The following is a 20,555-nucleotide window of genomic DNA, read 5'->3' on the forward strand; positions in this document are numbered from 1 at the left end:
ATTTTATCCCCAGGTGGCCTCCATCGGCATGAGGAGGGAGATAAGGATGAGCCCAGTGAGCCCTGAGGTCCATCTTGTTCTTGGCTGCTCCACCAGCTTTAAAACACTCGTTCACCTTGCCCCCTCCTACCTTACCTCACCACTCTCCTACTCCAACCCCGCCAGCACACTTCGCTCCTCTAATGCTAACTTACTCGCTCTACCTCGAACTCATCTATCTCACCGCCGCCGTCTCACCCACATCCTGTCTCTGACCTGGAACTCCCTCCCTCTTCCTATCTGACAGATAATCACTCTCCCCACCTTCAAAGCCTTATTGAAGGCACATCTCCTCCAAGAGGCCTTCCCTGACTAAACCCTCCATTTCCTCTTATAATGGCATTTATTAAGCACTTACTATATGCAAAGCACTGTTCTAAGCACTGGGGAGGTTACAAGGTGATCAGGTTGTTCCACAGGAGGCTCACAGTCTTCATCCCCATTTTACAGATGAGGTAACTGAGGCCCAGAGAAGTTAAGTGACTTGCCCAAAGTCACACAGCTGACAATTGGCAAGCCAGGATTCGAACCCATGACCTCTGACTCCAAAGCCCGGGCTCCTTCCACTGAGCTGCACTGCTTCTCCCATTCCCTTCTGCATTGCCCTTATATTTGGATTTGCCCCCTTTATTCACCTCCCCCCTCAGCCCCACAACACTTATGGACACATATCTGTAATCTGTGTATATTCATGTCTGTCTCCCCGCTAGACTATAACCTTGTTGTGGGCAGGGAACGTGTCTACCAGTTCTATCACGTTGTATTCTCCCAAGCACTTAATACAGTGCTCTGCACACAGCAAGCGCTCAAAAGCAGCATGGCCAAATGGAAAGGGCATAGGCCTGGGACTCAGAGGACCCGCGTTCTAATCCCCGCTCTGCCAATTGCTGGGTCAATTGCTTGCTGTGTGACCGTGGGCAAGTAAAATAACTTCTCTGTGCTTCAGTTTCCTCAACTGTAAAATGGGGATTTAGTACCTGTTCTCTCTCCTACTCAAGAGAAGCAGTGTAGCTTAGTAGAGCCCAGCTTTGGGAGTCAGGGGACGTGGGTTCTAATCCCAGTTGCGCCACGTGTCTGCTGTGTGACTTTGGGCAAACCACTTAACTTCTCTGTGCCTCAGTTACCTCATCTGTAAAAAGGGGATTAAGATTGTGAGGCCCACATGGGACAACCTGATTACCTTGTACCTACCCCAGCACTTAGAACAGTGCTTGGCACATGGTAAGAGCTTAACAAATACCATAATTATTATTATTATTATTATTAAGATTGGGAGCCCCCATGCGGGACAGGGACTTTACCTGACCTAATTTACTTGTACCTACCCCTGGGCTTAGAAGAGTGTTTGACACATAGTATGCACTTAACAAGTACTATAAAACAAACAGTGTATATGATTGATTGACCGATCGATGGATTGATTGGAGGTTCTAGTATAGTGAGCCATCCCCTGCCTGCTCTGGGCTTCGGACTGCGCGTGGCCTCGGGCCCCCGGAGATCGCTGGGGCCTGATTCCCTCGGCCCTCCCCACCTCCTCCAGGGTCCGCACTTTCCCCCGGGAGTCACAGCTGGGCCACGACACAGTCCGGGCCCTGATGTACTACGCCCTGAAGGTTTGGAGCGACATCACGCCCCTCAACTTCCATGAGGTGGCCGGCAGCCACGCCGACATCCAGATCGACTTCTCCAAGGCCGACCACTCAGATGGCTACCCCTTCGACGGGCCAGGCGGTACCGTGGCGCACGCCTTCTTCCCCGGGGACCACCACACGTCCGGGGACACGCACTTCGACGACGACGAGTCCTGGACCTTCCGCTCCTCGGGTACGTCGGGGTGGGAGCCGTACTGAATGCCCCAGGCCCCCTTTCCCTCCCTGACTCAGTATCCTTGAAGGTCGGTCTAGAGGGAGCCCAATTGGATGCTCCCACTGGCTACCCGTGGATTGTGTCTACTGGCTCTTTGGCACTCTCCTGAGCACTTAGTACAGCGCTCTGCACAGTAAGCACTCAATAAATACCATGGGTGGATGGATTGCTCACACCTCTCAGACTGCTTCCCGCCATCCCACCCTGGGACCAGTGCTGTCCGGAGCTGGTGGAGCTGGCTGGACTGCAGCAGGAGGCATTCTGGGAGCCCAGGCAGGGGCATCGGGAACCCACCCACACCCTTCCGGAGGGGATTCTGACTCACTGCTATTCATGTGGAAGTCCCGTTCCTCAGAGTCAGAGAAAATGCCTATGGGGACAAGGGGTGCATTCCCAGATGTGGGGGTCGGGGACTGGCATGACTCCTTTAACACATACATGATGAGGGCACACCCCCAAACCCTGGCCTGGGTCCCTGATAAAGTGGTTTTGAGCATTCCTTCCCTCATCCTCTAGTCCTGAGACTGACTGACACTTCCTGTGTCTCGGACCGGGAAGCCCCGAGGAGCCGAGACTAAATCGGGAGAGGGGAGAGGACGGGCCGGGGGCCGGCTCTGACCACCCTGTAGGCCGCCACAGTGCACCAGGACCAGGGATGGAGGCATGAATGGCTAATAAGCCTGTTACACCGGACTATGTCCCGCTGGGGCCTGGGCCTAAATGATTCCATTTACACTTGATCTGACTCCTGAAAATTGACTAACATCTCTAACTATTGTGGTAATAAAATCCTTCCACAATCTGTTTTCCCCACCCCCTCCAGTCTTCCCACTTCAGCACCCCATGGACACACATTTACCCACTGCAAACACATACACACGTGCACACATTGCACATAAGTGCGTGTGCACACATGTACACATACTGAATGTAAACATGCTCACCCACACACACCCACATAAACGTTTCTGAATGTCACTAGAGCAAAGGGGAAATGTCCCAAAAGGTCATCTGAGCCAGTTCCCCGCTTTGGATAGGGAAACAGTGTACCCCAAAGTTGCTTGCATCCACAAAGCGGACTGTGAGCAACCCCCTCCAGATGACAACTCTGCCAGTTCAGAATTTGGAAGGCAGATCCACCAGCGTGGAGGAAGGAACAGGAGTGGAGGAGGAATATTGAGGGGCTGTACTCCGGGCCTAGGGGTTGGGAGATGTGGAGGGCCCGGCTCTCAACTGCCCACAGGTCAGAGACCCTCGGGTGTAATGCTGCCCAAGGGGCTACCCGGTGGTCTGGGCTCACGCTTCATTTTCCCCATCACCTCAGCCTCACGGTTCACCCATGGAGGAAACTGAGGCTTAGAGAAGGTTGGGGTTCAGCCTGGGATTTCCAGGGCAGGTCGGAGGGGGGGCCGGGGAGAGAAGTGGGATTCCGATTCCAGGATCACTTTTCCCCTCTGAAAACTAAAAACAGTAATCGGGCCCATCCCTGAGAGAGATGTCCACCTCCAGCCCTGAAGCAGGCCCATCCTCCTCTCTGGGGAAGAGTGTCATCTCGGCCAATTTCACTGACAGGGATAACTCCCAAGTAACCTGGTGGGCCCAGGCATAGTCATCAGCAGTGTCTATTGAACTTGTACTGTGCTCAGAGCACTGTACTCAACATTCGGGAGAGCACAACAGAGTTAGAGCTGATCCCTGCCCTCAAGGAATTTACAATCTGGTGGAGGTGATGGGTGACAAAATAAGTCGGAGGTAGGAAGAAATGGTAAAGTATAGAGATGTGTCTGTAAGTGCCGTGGGGGAGTACTTAAGGCTTAGGTGGGGGCATAAGTACCGAAAGGCAGCTGGAGGAAAGGGGGGACTTAAAAGCAAACAGGGGAGGTGTTAAGAAGGATGTGCCTGCGCTTCCTCCTAGACGCCCATGGGATGGACCTGTTTGCCGTGGCCGTTCACGAGTTTGGCCACGCCATTGGCCTCACGCACATCGCGGCTCTGGACTCCATCATGAGGCCGTATTATCAGGGACCTGTGGGCGACCCTCTCAAGTACGACCTGCCTTACGAGGACAAAGTCCGCATCTGGCAGCTCTATGGTGAGCGGCTCCTCCCCTCCCCCTCCGACTCCCATCCCCACTCCCAAATGCATCTCCTAGGGTGGACACAGCTCATTGGTCTTTTGTTCTTGGGCCTGGCCTGGATGGGATCCTGGATGCCAGGATGCCATCCTGACAAGGACCCGGAACCCCCACAAACCCCTCCCTTGTGGAGGGCTACCATAATAATAACAACAATAATCATAATCACTGTGCTATTTGTTGAGCCTTTACTATGTGCCAAGCACTGGGCTAGGTGCTGGGTTAGATACAGGACAATCAGACTGGATCCAGTCCCTGCTCTATCTGGAGCTCTCAGTCTAAGAGGGAGGGAGAACAGGTAAGCTGAGGGAACTGAGCCCCAGAGAAGTTAAGCGACTGGTCCCAGGTCATGCAGCAGGGAAGTGGTGGGGCCAAACCCAGGTGTCCTGACTCTCAGACTGTGTTCTTAGTGCCGGTGTTTGGGAGTCAGTAGCAAAGCAGAGGGCCTTTGGTTCACTTGGTCAGGTATGAGTCCCGCAGGCCCACCCTCGGCTCCTCGGCAACACTCCTTCTGGACTCCCGGCAGGGAACCGTCAGTCTCGCTCCCCTCCCTCCCTGCCTTTTACGCCCACCCACATCTGCTTCCAGTCTGGGTGGCAGCTGCTAGCATTGCCATCCACTGTGCCCCTTCCCACGTGGCTCTTGAAGCGGCATTCAGAAGATGTCACCAGGATGCAGCAGGGAACAGTCGTTCGGCCGACAGAGTCACCCAATGTTTCCCCACGTCGGCTGGTGGTGGCCTGTTATCCCCAGATTGGCTTCCGGAAGAGCAATGCTGTGTGACCCACTGTGTCTAGACATCTTCCCCCACGTTATCTGGTCCACTTTTCTCTGGTCCTTGAGGCCAGAGCGGCTGGAGGAAGACGGGGGATGGGGGGGGGGGTCAATGCTCAGTGGACAGGCCTGATCTTCCTGACATCCAACCTGCTTCTGTCCTCCCCTCTGCAGGAGTCAGGGAATCTGTGTCTCCCACAGCCAAGCCCGAGGCCTCTCAGGCAGAGGACCACCCCCTTCTGCCCGAGCTGCCAGGGAACCGGTCCACCATCCCGTGAGTAGCGGGGACGGTGTTTGGGAAGAGGGATCGGGTAGGGGCATTAGCTGGGGGCTGCTCCCCATCCCTACAAAGGGACAGGGAGTCGGGGATATGCTGCTTTGACATGGAACAGCACTTAGATTAGAGATTTGGTCCTGAATTTGACTCCAGGGTTTCTGGGGGCGGTGGATCTGGGCAGAGTCACCCCAGGCAGGCTCCGCTTCAGAAGGGGCCCATTAGGGAACAACGGGGAGCAGAGGAGTCCTCTATCCAAAGCCTCTGGGATTGGGTCACCTGCACTGGGCCATCCTCCCTCCATCAGAAACTCCCTGGAGAAATAGACTCTCCCACTGTGTCTTCTACCTCTTATTAAAAATAATGCTAATAACAGCAGAAATTATGAGCCGATAGTCACTGACACCCTCGCTTTATAGAAAAACTATTTACTATCGCTACAGAAGTGTCCAAATCAGAATCTTGAGTCTCCCTTGGATGAGAGCATGTAAGTTAAAAAGTATCAGTAAACAGGCAATAGAGATTTTAAACCAAAATACCTGGCTTGACAACAGGCTCCCCCTAGTCTGGTACTTACCCTTATACTAACGTGTGTTACACCAAAGCTAGCAACACCACTATGGCCCTCTTTCTAAGTTTGAAGCTGGGGGGCAGGCTCCGTGTCCCTTGTCTCCTCATTTGACTTTTTTTTCCCTTAATTCCACATTGTCCCCATCCTCCTCTGGCATCAGCTAGGCTCTAGCTGATGCCACCAGGTGAGCTGACCAATCTAAAAGTAGTTGACTGGGCACGTAAATGAGCCCTGTCAGAGGCCAAGATGTCTCTGTTCAGACAGCTACCGTGGTGTCTTCTGCTCCATACAGAGCAGCTTCAAGCAATTCTTTACGTTGTAGAAGAGGTGGAACAGGAATACACTTTTATTTTAGATTCTGTAAAAAGGGGCAGTTTGCCCATTGAAAAAAAAAAGTCCCCCCTTTCTTCCGTCTCCATACAAACTACTGTACGCTGAATTGAGCACTTTTCCAATCCTACTTTGACTGTTTCGTCAGCCTCCTCGCTGACCTCCCTACCTCCTGTCTCTCCCCACTCCAGTCCACTCTTCAGTCTGCTGCCCAAATGTGTTCAGTTCACATCTCCCCACTCTTCAAGAATCTCCGAAGATTGTCCATCCACCTCTGCATCAAAAGGAAACTCCTTGCCATCGGCTTTAAAATGCTCAATCAGCTTGCCCAGTCCTCCCTCGCTACCTTACCTCACTGATCTACTACAGACCAGCCTGCATACTCTGCTCCTCTACAGCCAGCTTACTCACTGTGCCTCGATCTCATCTATCTTGCCCCCAACCCAATCCCTCCCCCTCCATATATGTCAGGCCACCACTCTCCCCACCTTCAGACCATTATTAAAGTCACATCTCCTCCAAGAGGCCTTCCCCAATTAAGCCTGCTTTTCTCCGGCTCCTTCTCCCTTCCCAGTCATCTCTGCACTTGGATCTGTGACCTTTGGGCATTTGATATTCACCCCACCACACATATGAACCTATCTTTAAATTATACATTATAAATTATTTAATTTATATTAACGTCTATCCCCCCTCCCAGACTGTAAACTAGTTGTGGGCAGGGAACGAGTCTACCAACTTTGTTGTACTGTACTCTCCCAAGCTCTTTGTACAGTGTTTTGCACATAGTAAGCACTCCATAAATACCACTGTTTGAGTTAGAGGACTGAAATGGTGGGAATAGGCATAATTGCGGCAGGAGGACTAAGTCAGGTGGAAGGAAGAATTTTCAAGAGGTGGCTGAATCTTCTTCTTCAGAGGTCTTTAGTAAAGTGAAAGAGACCCCATTCTCCAGAATGGTCTAGTTGACCCTGGCTGGAGATTGGCAGTGGACACCGTGACCTCTTACGGTCTTTCCTAATATGGTTGTTTTCCCGTGAAGTATTGCCCAGGGCTGATGGTTGGCCTGAGAGGAGGGCAGGCCTGCAAGCCTGTTGTGTCTGGTCACTTTGATTTAAACAAGATGGCAGCAGAGAAGGATGGGGTCACGGGGCAGAGAGTGCTTTCATCTCGGACCTCCTGGTAGCGGAGGCATGGGGCTGGTAATGGTAGGGTGGGGTCTCCGTTGATGTGGAGGCCCCAGCTGCAGTTCTCGGTGATTCTCAATTTCTGCCGGGTCCCGGCTCTCTCCCCACAGGCAGAGGAGTCATGGAGAGAGATCTGAGCTCTTTCCTCTTAAACCCCCTGCTGGAGGGGGCTGGGGGGGTGGGGGTTGAGGGGGGAGGTCTCCATTGGTGGGGAGGGCCCATCTGTAGTTTCTGGGGATTTCTCAGCTCCCACCAGGTCCCTGCTCTCTCCTTGCAGGCAGAGGAGTCACGGGGAGAAATCTGAGAGCTTTTCTCTTGGACTTCCTGGTGGCTGGGGTAGGGGGGTGGGGACAGAGTGGCCAGAGTCTCCATTGATGGTGGAGGGCCCAGCTGCAGTTTTCAGCAGTTTTCAGCTCCCACTGGGTCCCGGCTCTCTCACCACAGGCTGAAGAGTCACTGGGAGAGATCTGAGCACTTTCCTCTCGGACCCCCCGGTGGCTGGGGCTCGGGGTGGGGGTGGGGGGTCTCCATTGGTGGTGGAGGGCCCAGTGGCAGTTCTCGGCGGTTCTGAGCTCCCTCCGGGTCATGGGTCTCTCCCCGCAGGCTGAGGAGGGACGGGCCCAACAGGTGCAGCACCCACTTCGACGCCGTGGCCCAGATCCGGGGGGAGGCCTTCTTCTTCAAAGGTAAAAGGGAGTATTCGCTGAGCTGGGTACAGGACTGGGGATGAGGCACGGAGCCACGGGTGGGGAGTGGGCTTCAGAAGAGGGGTGGGGAGAGGCAGGGAAAAGCACGGGACTGGCAGTCAGGAGACCTGGGTTCTAGCACTGACTTTTCCATTTGCCTGAAGTTGTGGCCTTGAGTAAGTCTCTTAAAAACTTCCTGGCCTCCGTCTCTTCATCTGTAAACTGATTTATTTTACTTGTACATATCTACTATTCTATTTATTTTTTTAATGATATGCATATAGCTTTAATTCTATTTGTTCTAATATTTTTGACACCTGTCTACATGTTTTGTTTTGTTTCATTCATTCATTCAATCGTATTTATTGAGCGCTTACTGTGTGTAGAGCACTGTACTAAGTGCTTGGGAAGTACAGTTTTGTTGTCTATCTCCCCCTTCTAGACTGTGAGCCCGTTGTTGGATAGGGACCATCTCTATATGTTGCCAACTTGTACTTTCCAAGCGCTTAGTACAGTGCTCTGCACACTGTAAGCACTCAATAAATGCCACTGACTCCCAGGCGCGTGCTCTATCCACTGTGCCACGCTACTTGCCTCGGTAGGGACTGCAGATTTCACAGTGACCATGAAGGAGAAGACCCTTAGGTCACATCTCATAATTTTTTGTACCCCCCCCCCCCCCCCCGTCCCACATTGGCCACCCTGCTTGGAGTCCCCAGAGGAGCCTGTGGCTTGTGATGATGATGATGATGGAATTTGTTAAGCACTTACTATGTGCCAAGCACTGTTCTAAGCACTGTAGTAGATACATGGTAATCAGGTTGTCCCCACGTGGGGCTCACAGCCTTAATCCTCATTTTACAGTTGAGGTAACTGAGGCAAAGAGAAGTTAAGTGACCTGCCCAAAGTCACACAGCTGACAAGTGGCAGAGTCAGGATTAGAACCCACGACCTCTGACTCCCAAGCCCATGCTCTTTCCACTATGCCACACTGCTTGTCTGGCACTTCACTTCAGATATAAAGCAGCACTTCACTAAACAATTCCCCAACTGTCTAAAAGTAGATTGTTTTTACCAAAGCATCTCACTGCAGAAAATAACTCTGTACATTTGAACTGAGCTCCTGACTTTAATAATATTTTACTACAGACTTCCAAAGATGTTCTGCAATCATTATAGTACCATATATTAAGATCGCTTTTGAATAGCAAGCCTGGCCTATGCAATTTTCACTTTATCAATTTTGATTATTCATCTTTCCAAAATTATGATGGTATGAATTTTTAAGACAACTCTTATGGTTCGGGACAGAAGCTTAAATTCCAGAGGGCGATTTCCAGAACAATACTGTGGAATCTGGTGCTCTAGGACAGGCTGCAGTGAATGTCATCTACTACCCATCTCTTACCCCAAGCAGAGTTTCCCCATGGCAGTGAGATATCTGAGCACTGAGAGACAACCATGGAGGAGCATGGAGGTTGGGGATGGCGGGAATGTCTGGGGGCCAGAAACGTAGCACAAACCAGGGGGTCGGTTTTCTTACCTTTGGATGTTTCTTCTCCCGCCAGGTGACTAGCGAAGCAAGGTGGTCTCCCAGAGAGCTGAAAAGGCACTCTGTGCAGGCACAAGTCTAATTGGCTATGCAAAGAACATCTTTATTTAATTATACTTATTTCCATAAATGCGCCCTGTCCACACAGTCGGAGAGCTGGGTTTTAATGACCTTAAAAGAATTTGTAATTACAGCAATTCCTGCCCCATTTGGATGTATTATTCATACATGGATTTAATCCGTGGAGCCCAAATGTGCGAAATGAAGTGTAAGTGCACGATTTAAGAGTGTGTGATATCAGTCTATAGAATTGAGATGAAAAAAAAACCCAACAACCTTGCTCCGCGGATGTTTGAAGACTAGCTTTTGCATCCTGGACTATTAGGCTGAGAACTGGTCTCTGAAGTTTCTGAGAAGTGGCTTCTTGGCCTGCTGTGAGGGCAGTCATGCAGCCCAGCTGCCAGAATGCAATCAATCAATCAATCACTGATATGTCTTGAGTACTTACCTTGTGCAGGGTTAAGCAGCATGGCCTAGTGGATAGAGCCCAGGCCTGGGAATCAGAAGGACCTGGGTTCTAACCCCTTCTCTACCCCGTGTCTGCGGGGTGACCTTGGACAAGTCACTTCACTTCTCTCTGCCTCAGTTACCTCGTCTTTAAAATGAGAATTAAGACTGTGGGCCCCATGTGGGAGAGGGACTGTGCCCAACTTAATTAACTTGTATCTATCCTAGTGATTAGAGCAGTGCCTGGCACAAAGTAAGAGCTTAATGAATAAAATTAACAAAAAATAAGTGCTTGGGGAAGTACAATACAATTGACTTGTTAGACACGATTCCTGCTCACAGGGTGCTTACGGGCAGATCCCAAGGAAGCAGCAGGTCGGTCTGTGGTGCCTGATTTCTCCATTTTAGGAGAAACGGCATCAAGTGGTTGGCAGAATGTCCCACACGCTTAATGCTCCGCGCACTGTCAAAAAAACGGTCAGTTGTCCTAGAATACGGCAGTTCTGACCATGACAGTCCCTGCCCGAAGAAGGACATGGCCCGCAGGCTGACACCATCTCTGCCACTGAGTGTCGAATTCTATCTGGACAGATGTCCACTGTGGGAAGAACAACCCTTTGCTCCATCAGTGGACCACGATCTACGCAGAACACTCGGTGAACCCTCACATGGTGGGAGAGTGGACGGTCTTATTGTTGGCGATGAAGGGGAAAGGAATTGGGGGACGGATATGAGGCAGCCTCTCTCTCCAGAGACCTCTGGCAGAAAAAGGCTGCAACCACCCTTTTCCCCATCACCTCCGCCCCCACTTTTTTCATTCATTCATTCATTCAATCATATTTATTGAACACTTACTGTGTGCAGAGCACTGTACTAAGCGCTTGGGAAGTACAAGTTGGCAACATATAGAGATGGTCCCTACCCAACAGTAGGCTCACAGTCTAGAAGGGGGAGACAGAGAACAAAACAAAACAAATTAACAAAATAAAATAAATAGAATATGTACAAGTAAAATAACTTCTGACTCTTTGTGCTGGCAAGACTCTCCAGAGGTCATCCTGTACCTCTCTCTGCCCTCAGGCAAGACAGAGTCAGGGCATTTCTCTGTTCGAAGGACAAAGTGGATAGAGCACAGGCCTGGGAGTTAGAAGGACCTGGGTTCTAATCCCGGCTCCACCACTTGTATGCTGTGTGACCTAGGGCAAGTCACTTCACTTCTCTGGGCCTCAGTTACTTCATCTGTAAAATGGGGATTAAGACTGTGAGCCCCGTGTGGGACATGAACCGTGTCCAACCTGATTACCTTGTATCTACCCTCGTCCTTATTACAGCGCCTGGCACATAGTACAAATACCATAAAAAAAAATACCTTACAGAGCAGGAATTTTCCAAGCCTCCCCCTGGGGCACCTATCCCAGAGCATCACAAACCTCACTGTCATTGTCACTAACCTTAATCCTATAACAGCTCATTCCCTCTTATTCTGTACTCAGTGGAACTAGAGTTACACTGATCTCAACTCTCTGGTTTGAGGACTATATTTAGGTTTTTCCTCACCCTTCTGTTCTAAGATTGGCATTTATTGAATGTTCGCTCAGTTCATTGTACTAGATGCTTTGGAAGTATAGAAGAAGTGAATATACCCTGCTCACAAGGACCTTAGGCTCCAAAAGAGGGGACAAAACATAAAAACTAATCGTGGGCAGGGAACATGTCTACCAACTCTGTTATATTATATTCTCTTAAGTGCTTAGTCCAGTGCTGTGCACACTGTAAGTGCTCAGTAAATCCATCGACCCTTGGCTTCCTATTTATTTATTTATTCATATTAATCTCTATCCACCCCCACCCAGAATGTAAGCTCGTTGTGGCCAGGGAATGTGTTTGCTAATTTGGTTATATCACACTCTCCCAAGTGTTTAGTACGGTGCTTTGCCCCTAGTGTGCACTCAGTAAATACGATTGAATGATTGACTGATTGATTGATTGAGCGATCCTCACCCGGACTCCGCCTCCCTCCAGGAAAGTACTTCTGGAGGCTGACCCGCAACAAGCACCTGGTGTCCCTGCAGCCGGCCCAGATCCTCCGCTTCTGGCGGGGCCTGCCCCCCAACATGGACAGCGTGGACGCCGTGTACGAGCGGACCAGCGACCACAAGATTGTCTTCTTCAAAGGTGAGGGGGGTGGAGCCTAGCACCCCTCGTGCTGTCTCATCCCTGTCGGTCCTGGTCCCCGCAGGGGTTCGGTGCCACGAGCAAGCCGGGGGGCCGGGGGGCTGGACATCAAGGGTTCACGCGGGGCCCATTCACGGCCGAGGACACCGCAGCCTAGTGCCGATGCAGCAACTGGTGGGCAGTTGTCTTGAGAGCCACAGTGGTCTTGGCTGCCATTATTAGCCAGCCCATTTCTCAGAATTCCTGCTGCTGGACAGTTCCACATGGTGGAAGACCCCAGGGGGCTCCTCGGTCAGAAACCAGCGGGTAGAAATGGGACGCAGCCCAACCTAGTGGAATGAGCCCGGGGATGGGATTCAGGAGGTCAGAGAAGCAGCATGGCCTAGTAGATAGAACACAATCCTGGGGGTCAGAAGGACCTGGGTTCTAATCCCAGCTCTGACACTTGTCTGCTGTGTGGCCTCGAGCAAGTCACTTCATTTCTCTGTGCCTTAGGCGCCTCATTTGTAAAATGGGATTAAGAGTGTGAGCCCCATGTGGGACATGAACTGTGTCCTCTAACCTGTAAGTTTGTCCTCTAGACTGTAAGCTCAATGTGGGCAGGGAATGTGTCTGTTTACTCTCTGAAATGCTTAGTACAGTGCCCTGCATACAGTAAGTGCTCAATAAATGCAATTGAATAAAATACGATTGAATGAAGTGTCCAACCTGATTGGCCCAGTGCTTAGAACAGTGCCTAGGAGTAGCGGCAACATCTTCGCCTTTGGCGCAGGCGCGGGCCGCGCCGCGGGTTCGAACCCCGCTTCTCCCCCTATGCAAGGCGTCCAAACACCCCAGGCTACTTGTGCCTGTTGTTGTGTATTTCACACGCTTGCCATAGCCCCTATAGTGGACCGAGTACCCCAGCCTCTGTCCCGTGGGGCTTGGGGTTCCACCAATCCACTCCCATTTACTTTTGGGCTCACAGTCTAGACTTAGAGAAGCAATGTGGCTCAGTGGAAAGAGCCCGGGCTTTGGAGTCAGAGGGCATGGGTTCAAATCCCGGGTCCGCCATATGTCTGCTGTGTGATCTTGGGCAAGTTACTTCACTTCTCTGTGCCTCAGTTCCCTCATCTGTAAAATGGGGATTAAGACTTTGAGCCCCGCGTGGGACAACCTGATCACCCTGTATCCTCCCCAGCGCTTAGAACAGTGCTTTGCACATAGTAAGCACTTAACAAATGCCAATTATTATTATTATTATGATTATAGTAAGCAGTTAACAGATGCCATTTAAAAAAAACAAAAACCTTTGATACCTGGGCCATCGGGGATTTAAGCTCCATAGCCCCAAAGGGGCCCAGAAGTGAGAGGTACTTCTGGGATTCAGGTGCCAGGGGCCAATCCGCCGGGCCGCATCACAGGGGGGTGGAAACAGAGCCGATGAGGCTGGGGTCCCGGATCCTCAGCACAAACTGTCGTAGGAGGGAAGTTCTACTTTCCCCGGGCCCTGCTGAGGGCCAAAATGGACTTGTCCTTGGAGGGATTGGGCTCCATCAGCAGCGGACCCTAGCCATCTGGACTTGTCCACTGGAGAGCCCCAGACACAGTCAGGTCAGCTCTGCCTCCCCTTCACCTCCACCGAGTTTAGGCTGCTGTCTTCTCAGTCTCGCCTGCTCCAAGTGGACTCTGCCGTGGTCCTTGGGAGCCGTCTGCCAGGCAGCTGACCCTTTCCCGGCCCGAGGCTCTGAACTCAAGCACTGCCCCAGCTCCTCCCACCCCACCCCCGCCAAGCCCCACTGTAACCTCTTTCTTTGAAACAGTCTGAGGTGACTTGACTTTGCTCCGTGCCTGTTTCTTCTCCCCAGGAGACAGATACTGGGTATTTAAAGACAATAACGTGGAGGAAGGATACCCTCGGCCCATCACGGACTTTGGCTTGCCGCCGGGAGGTGTCGATGCTGCCTTCTCCTGGGCCCACAATGACAAGACTTATTTCTTTAAGGACAATCTCTATTGGCGCTATGATGACCACGAACGGAGAATGGACCCCGGGTACCCCTCGGAGGCCACTCTGTGGAAGGGGATCCCGAGCACACTGGACGATGCCATGCGCTGGTCTGACGGTGAGTTCTCAGAGCCCAGAACGGAGCCCTTCAGCAGTCAGTCAGTCAGTTGTGTTTATTGAGCGCTTACCGTGTGCAGAGCACTGGACTCAGCCCGTGGGAGAGTACAGTATAACACTGTAGCAGACACATTCCCTGCCCACAACTAGCTGACAGTCTGGAGGAGGAAACAGGCATTAATATAAATAAATTACAGATGTGAACATGAGTGTCATGGGGCTGGGAGGGGGATGAATAAAGGGAGCAAGTCAGGGTGTGGCAAAAGGGAGTGGGAGAAGAGAAAAGAAGGGCTTAGGGAAGGCCTCTTGGAGGAGCTGGGCCTTCAATAATGCTTTGAAGTGGGGGGAGAGTAATTGTCTGTTGGAGCTGAAGAAGGAGAGCATTCTAGGGTAGAGGCAGGACTTGGCAAGAGGTCGACAGCAAGGTAGACGTGATCGAGGTACAGTGAGAAGGTTAGCATTAGAGAATTGAAGTGTGTGAGCTGGGTTGTAATAGGAGAGTAGTGAGGTGAGGTACGAGGTGACAGGAAGATTGAGTGCTTTAATGCTGATGGTAAGGAGTTTCTGTTCCATGCAGAGGTGGTGGGGCAACCACTGGAGTTTCTTGAGGAGTGGGGAAACATGGCCTGAACGTTTTTGTAGAAAAATGATCTGGGCAGCAGAGTGAAGTGTGGACTGGAGTGGGGAGAAACAGGAGGCTGGGGCAGAAATCAAAGCAGGATAGGATAGGATAGGGGTAGCTGGGTGGAGCTGGATGGAACTGGATGGAGCTGGGAGCATCTGGGAACCTTGGCCTGGGGCCCCGGTGGGAGCAAAGCCAGAGCTCAGAGCTGCAATCCCTACCTCTTTCTTCTAGGTGCCACCTACTTTTTCCGGGGCAAGGAGTATTGGAAGGTGCCGGACAGCACATTGGAGGCAGAGCCGGGCTTCCCCCGGTCCATCGCCCGAGACTGGCTGGTTTGCGGCGACATGCAGTCGGACGCCCCCGAGGCCGAGGAGGGCCGGGCCGGGGCCCGGGCCAAGCAGGGCAAGCACGACGAGAGCCGCTCAGAGAATGGCTACGAAGTCTGCTCATGCTCCTCGGCCTCCTCTTCCTCACCCTCCCCCTTCTCCTGGCAGGTCCCCATGCTAAGGGACAGCCTGTCTCTGGGACTGGTGCTCACGGGCCTCTGGACGACAGCTCTCTTGACCGGGGTGCTATGACACCGACAGTGCAGGATGAGGGGAAGACTTGAATGGCATCTCCAGGGCCTCAGGGGCCACCGTTTTCCTCACGTCATTGCTACATGGCTACTAGGGAGACTAGTCCTCCCAGGACCGGGACTGGGAAGGCTGTCAGATTCTCTGTGAGAAATATGCTGCAGTTTGGATTGTCTTTTTCTTTTTTAAGCCAGTTCTTGCAAATAAGTTCAAGCAAGTGGCCAGCCCACCAAAAAAAGCTCCTTCCAGACTGCCCTCTCCGTGGGAGACATAAGGGCAGGAACCTGGATCAGAATAACATTCCTGAATACCGGCCCTGGACCGCTAGTGCCAGGTCAATGGGCGAGGACTAATTTGCAAGGCTGATTACCGGTGATGAGTGACCTTGCTCTGCCCACCCTGCTAAAGAGTCAGCCTCTTCAGGCTAGACACATTACTGAGCCCTGGGGGCAGGGGAAGGAGGAACGACAGGGCACAGAGCATTGGTGTGGTGCTGGAGCCTCCCGGAGGGAAGGGTGGGATGCTGACCCGCTCTGCAGGTGTCACGGAGGTCCTGCCCTGGACATTCTGGGGCTTTCCTGAGGTCTGCTAGAGGCTGTTGACCCCCAGGGTGCATTGGGATCGCTGGCCTCTCCTGGTCCAGTGTGGCCCCACTGGAAAGGTGGCCATCATCAGCCACCCAGACTCTCATCTCCTCCAGATCATTCAGTGCTCCAAACTCTCTCTCTCTCTCTCTCTCTCTTTCACAATCTCTCACATACTCTCACTCTCTTTCACATACACAGAGGCGGAGGTGAGATGACACCTGAGCACATGTGCCAATTCTGGGGAAACGAATGGTACCATGAGGGTCCAACCTCCCCCTCCCTCTCAGCTTTCCGAGTTGGGCTCTCCATTTCACCCCAGGTGTCCAAGAAGGCCTGGGCACCTCCGGGCAGAGTTGAAAAGCGTGGCTGACAAGGCCCAAGATGGGTCTTCCGGACCCTTTAGTTCCTCTAAGTCTACCTGCACACACCCCCAGCCACACCTCGCTTGTCCCCCACTCCCAGCAGAGCTCTGTCCCCTCACTCAGGATGGGAAGTTGCCCCCGCCCCCCTGCTTCAGAGCCAGATGCCCCCCAGGGAAGTGTGGGAGTGGGAAGGTATCAGAAGCTGCTCCTTTCATAAAAGCATCTGGAGCCACAGCTCCAAATCAATCAGTTAACCAGTGGCATTTGTTGAGTGCTTTACTGTGTGCAGAGCACTGTACCAAGTGTTTGGGAGGTACAATAAAATAGAGTTGGTAGACGTGAGCTCTGACCACAAGGCGTTTGCACACTAGAAAGGGGAAGGCGAGCATTAAAATAAATTACAGATGGATACGCACATAAGCGCTTGTAATGATGGAGTGAAAGTCAGATAAAAGAAGAAACAAGAAAACGAAATAGAAACATCATGGCCTAGTGGGAAGCACACAGGACTGGTGGTCAGAAGACCTGGCTTCTAATCCTGGCTATGCCACTTGCCTGCTGTGTGACCCAAGTCACTTAATTTCCCTGGGCCTCAGTTTTCTCATCTTTAAAATGGTTATGAAATCCCTGTTCTCCCCCTTAGACTGTGAGTCTCATGCGTGGCAGGGATTGTGTTGGATCAGGTTTTATCTACCCCCTCACTTAATACAGTGCTTGGCTTAAAGTACTTAACCATTGGTATTACTATCAGATCTGGCTCCCCCTCTCCCCCTCCCTCCGGCACCCCTACCATGGTGATGGGCACTGGAAATGATCTATTCACTTGAAAGATGCCGGCATGACAACACTGCTGTCCCCAATTGAGTGGCTTTGAAGACCTGCTTGGGATCCCAGAAGTCCTGCCCTGCCAGGGCAAAGGGGCAGAAGGCAGAGAGGGAGGAGGAGGAGAAGGCCTATGGCCAGAGGCCTGGACAGAACGCAGACCCAGCCAGGGTCAGGCTATTCAGAGGGACATCTCTGCTGAATGAATTGGCCTATACCACCATCTGTCCATCCATCTCAGGGTAACACATAGATGATGTACCATAAGCTGGTCCAATAGAGACCAGAGTGGTGATTCAACACCCGTGCTAAGTAATATATTGCAGGGCAGAGCAATGAGAATAGAGGGAATGAAAAAGAAAAGTTGACTCCCCCCCACACCCCCGGGCCCCCAGTTCCTTCTTTTTAAATCCGTGGGACATCCTGAGAACACCCTGGCTGGGGGACGGATGCCTGCAAAGTGAACATCCTTCCCATGATCTTAAACCGCCATGGAGTTTCGGGGGCTGCAGCTGTCGGGACGCGGGGTGGGGGTGAGGGAGAGGAGCAGAGGCAGGCTCCAGATGCCTGCGGCTGTGCCCATTAAAATGCTTTTTACAAACCCCACTGCTCCAGGCCTGCTGATGATTTCTTCCCTTATGCTCCAGGACTTCCTGTTGGCTGGATGGGGCCATCCAGCTCTCTCACATACACACCCCTACACACACACACACATACACACACACTTTCAAATAGAGACTCGACCTTTCCGCCCAAGGTCGCACCTGAGCCGTGGAAGAGTGGAGCAGGTCTCCTCATGGGGAAGCTCTGGGCTCGAATCCAAGTGAATTAGAAATGCTGAAACCATCCAGAAAGACCCCTCCAGCTAGGTGGACCGCAAGAGCAGACCAAAATGAACTGTTAGTAATCGCGGTATTTGTTAGGGACTATTAGGGGCCAGTCTGGTATTTATCCTGCGTGTTGATTTGGGGTCATTTTAGCATTTACCTTTAGGGAATGAACTTCCCTGTGGCTTGAGCTGAGCAGAGTTTCTCTCCCCCATGATTAGCCACTGTGTAGGGCCAGGGACCTGTGTGGAGACACGCTGTGAGCCAAATACGCGGGCACCATGGATGCCTCCCGATCCACCACCCTCACCAGAGCTCTCATCCCAAGCATGAAAAATTCTGGGAGAGCACAGGTAACGTCTGTCCCCTCCATTCCAGTAGCCTTATGGGCACCCACGGTTTTCCTTCCCAAGCATCATGCAGCCATGACATGATGCAGCCCCACACCCAGCCACCTCTAAGGATGACTTTGACCAAAAGCCCTGAGGTAGTCTCTCCTCAGAATCTGGCCTGCCACGGATGCTACTCCCCGAGTTGGCCACTCTTCAGACCCAACATTCATGATTATCCCATTCTCTTACTCGTAGGACTGCTTGCTCCTTTTTTTTTTTCTTTTTTATGGAATTGTTTTAGCACTTCCTATGTGCCAGATGTACGAAGGGTCTGGAGTAGATACAAGCTAATCGGGTTGGATGCAGTCCGTGTCCCTCATAGGACTCACTGTCTTAATCTCCATTTTACAGTTGAGCTAACTGAGGCAAAGAGAAGTGAACTGACTTGCTCAAGGTCACAGAGCAGTCAAGTGGTGGAGCTGGGATTAGAACCCAAGTCCTTCTGACTCCCGGGCCGGTGTTCTGTCTGCTAAGTCAAGCCGCTTCTCCATTCTGAATCCCAGAATAGCCTCCAGCCCCAGTATCAGTCAGCCAGACCCACAACTGGGCTGATGACCTAGCCCTCTGACCCCTGACCCACCTCAACCCAGGCCTATGAATGTGGGAAGACCTGCCCATCTTTCTAATTGCATTAACAGGCTCATTCTGCAAGAGGAAATTAATCCTGTTCATTCAAGCCCACTGGACTTATCTTGAATCTCATTCAACCAGATATTTCAGGTAAGAATGGGTTTAGTAGAGGGGCGAAGCACTCAGATGATTGAGACACAAGTTCATTTTTAGGGTTGTTTTCTTATTCATTCATTCAATCGTATTTATTGAGTGCTTACTGTGTGCAGAACACTGCACTAAGTGCTTGGGAAGTACAAGCTGGCAACAATTTTTATGAATAATTGTGCCATTTGTTAAGCACTTACTATATGCCAGACACTGAACTAAGCACTGGGCTGGATACAAGCAATCCAGTTGGATACAGTCCCTGTCCCACACTGGGGGTCACAGTCTTACTCCCCATTTTACAGCAGAGGTGACTGAGGCCCAGAGAAGACTTAACCAAGGTCACACAGCAGGCAGGTGCTGGAACTGGGATTAGAACCCAGGTCCTTCTGAATCCTAGGCCCGTGCTCTATCTACTAGGCCACACTGCTTCCCAGTTAGTATTTCACTTACAACACTGATTCATAATCTATTTTTTTAAAAGACCACATCATTCCATAGCAAAGGTTCTTTCGGCTGGACAGAAGGACTTGTCCTACTTGATTTTCCTGTACCTATCTCAGCACTTAGTACAGTGCTTGGCACATAGTAAACACCAAACAAATACCACAACTATTATTATTACAAGAAGGAGGATGAAAGCTCAAAACACAGGGCTCACCGAGGGCTACCCCGTTCGCTAAAGTGAATGTTTAGTTCACATCAGCTAAAATAGCTGAACCCTCTGAACCTCATTTTTCTTTAATGGTACTTGTTAAACGCTTATGTAACGTTCCAGGCACTGTGCTAGATAAAAGATAATCAGGTTGAGCTACAGCTCCTGTCCCACATAGGGCCTACGGTCTTCATCCCCATTTTACAGATAACTGAGGCACAGAGAGGTTGAGTGACTTGTTCAAGGTCACGCAGCAGACAAGTGAGGGGGTGAAGATTAGAACCCAGGTCCTCCGACTCCCGGGCCCCTGCTCTTTCCACTAGGTCATGCTGCTGCTCAGTATCAGCCTCTTCTCTTTGAGTATTAAATATGATCCCTGAGCAGAGCTGCCCACCCCATCAGTGGCAACCATGGCTTGGTCAGTTGGACTTCCTGCCCTTCTCGCCCCAGGGCTCAGACAAAACCTAAGCATTTCCAGGGAAGGCTAAAAGGACCCAACAGTCGCTTTCTGGCCCATTCACCCTCTGAAATTGTCCCCTCAAATTAAAACCATCATCTCTAAAATCCCTGCCCCTTTGTTGCCCCCACACTCGGCAATATGACGCTAAGGAGAAAAATAGGCATAAAGGCACATATGTGATGAAGACGGAGAAGAGTCTGTGTTTGAGAGCAACATTACTGATTGTCTGACTTCAGCCACGTGTCTGGCTGTGACCAAAGTTACGGTCTTTTCCACTCTTAAAGATTGTCAAGAGACTGGAGTTCTAATTGAGGCCCCACAACTCACCTGCTGT

The 20,555-nt window shown here is 51.5% G+C and overlaps 1 protein-coding gene across 1 annotated transcript in view; it reads left to right on the plus strand.

Annotated features, from left to right (window-relative positions):
• MMP17 (matrix metallopeptidase 17) overlaps window positions 1-17,592 on the plus strand; it is a 136,865-nt gene extending 119,273 nt beyond the window's left edge. The window contains exons 4-10 of the mRNA XM_038762966.1: window positions 1,580-1,863; window positions 3,821-3,997; window positions 4,988-5,087; window positions 7,779-7,861; window positions 11,943-12,095; window positions 13,943-14,200; window positions 15,056-17,592. Of these exons, the coding sequence (XP_038618894.1) occupies window positions 1,580-1,863; window positions 3,821-3,997; window positions 4,988-5,087; window positions 7,779-7,861; window positions 11,943-12,095; window positions 13,943-14,200; window positions 15,056-15,402 (1,402 nt within the window). The 3' untranslated portion in view covers window positions 15,403-17,592. The remainder of the gene's footprint in view (window positions 1-1,579; window positions 1,864-3,820; window positions 3,998-4,987; window positions 5,088-7,778; window positions 7,862-11,942; window positions 12,096-13,942; window positions 14,201-15,055) is intronic.
• Window positions 17,593-20,555: the final 2,963 nt, after the last annotated feature.

This window comes from Tachyglossus aculeatus, chromosome 21 (genome assembly GCF_015852505.1).
Source record: "Tachyglossus aculeatus isolate mTacAcu1 chromosome 21, mTacAcu1.pri, whole genome shotgun sequence".
In the NCBI taxonomy this organism is placed as follows: Eukaryota; Metazoa; Chordata; class Mammalia; order Monotremata; family Tachyglossidae; genus Tachyglossus; species Tachyglossus aculeatus.